The sequence below is a fragment of the Sinocyclocheilus grahami genome, unplaced genomic scaffold (assembly GCF_001515645.1).
Source record: "Sinocyclocheilus grahami isolate Dianchi unplaced genomic scaffold, SAMN03320097.WGS_v1.1 scaffold123617.1, whole genome shotgun sequence".
Taxonomy (NCBI): domain Eukaryota; kingdom Metazoa; phylum Chordata; class Actinopteri; order Cypriniformes; family Cyprinidae; genus Sinocyclocheilus; species Sinocyclocheilus grahami.
The window spans coordinates 1-432 of NW_015533483.1; the positions used below are offsets into that span (position 1 = coordinate 1).

Below are 432 nucleotides of genomic sequence, written 5' to 3' on the forward strand. Positions count from 1 at the left end.
AATGCTAATGTTTCAGGGTTTGCTTACTTCCTCTCCTGTGGATCAAGGTCGCAGAACGTGACCGTGCTGATGGGATAATGACGTCTGAAGAAAAGCCTGTTGAAGAAACGACAGATATGTGCTTTTAAAACATGTTCGGATGCAGCCTTGGAATACATTAAGATTCGAAAAGAAGGAAAGAAAAAGAAACTCACTTTCTCTGGTTGTCAGTGAGCGTGATGCCTTGTGCCGACACCTTAAAGTGAACAATGGTGGCTGAAGGTGCGGGACTGGCTGCCATGGTTTCTGAGATGGCCTTGGCGACGGCCTGAGGCCCAGTCAGAGACTCCATATCCACAGAGTTTATGTACAGGACATTGCATGCTGGGAAAGACAAGAAAACGTGCATACAGTGGGTATGGAAAGTATTCAGACCCCTTAAATTTTTCACTC

General features: G+C 45.8%; 1 protein-coding gene across 1 annotated transcript; it reads right to left on the minus strand.

Moving 5' to 3' along the window:
* Positions 1 to 9: 9 nt before the first annotated feature.
* On the minus strand, positions 10 to 426 carry LOC107581234 (tensin-1-like). The gene is made up of 2 exons (XM_016266749.1): positions 195 to 426; positions 10 to 96 (listed from the first exon to the last, which is right to left on the minus strand). The coding sequence occupies exons 1-2, from the start codon at positions 386 to 388 to the stop codon at positions 24 to 26; spliced, it is 267 nt and encodes an 88-aa protein (XP_016122235.1). The 5' UTR covers positions 389 to 426; the 3' UTR covers positions 10 to 23.
* Between the last annotated feature and the right edge of the window lie 6 nt (positions 427 to 432).

Coding starts and splice junctions, on each gene's coding strand:
- LOC107581234 (XM_016266749.1), bottom strand. CDS start 388: ATGCACGTTTTCTTGTCTTTCCCAGCATGCAATGTCCTGTACATAAAC. Junction 97..194: donor CTCACTGACAACCAGAGAAA/GTGAGTTTCTTT, acceptor TTTCTTCAACAG/GCTTTTCTTCAGACGTCATT.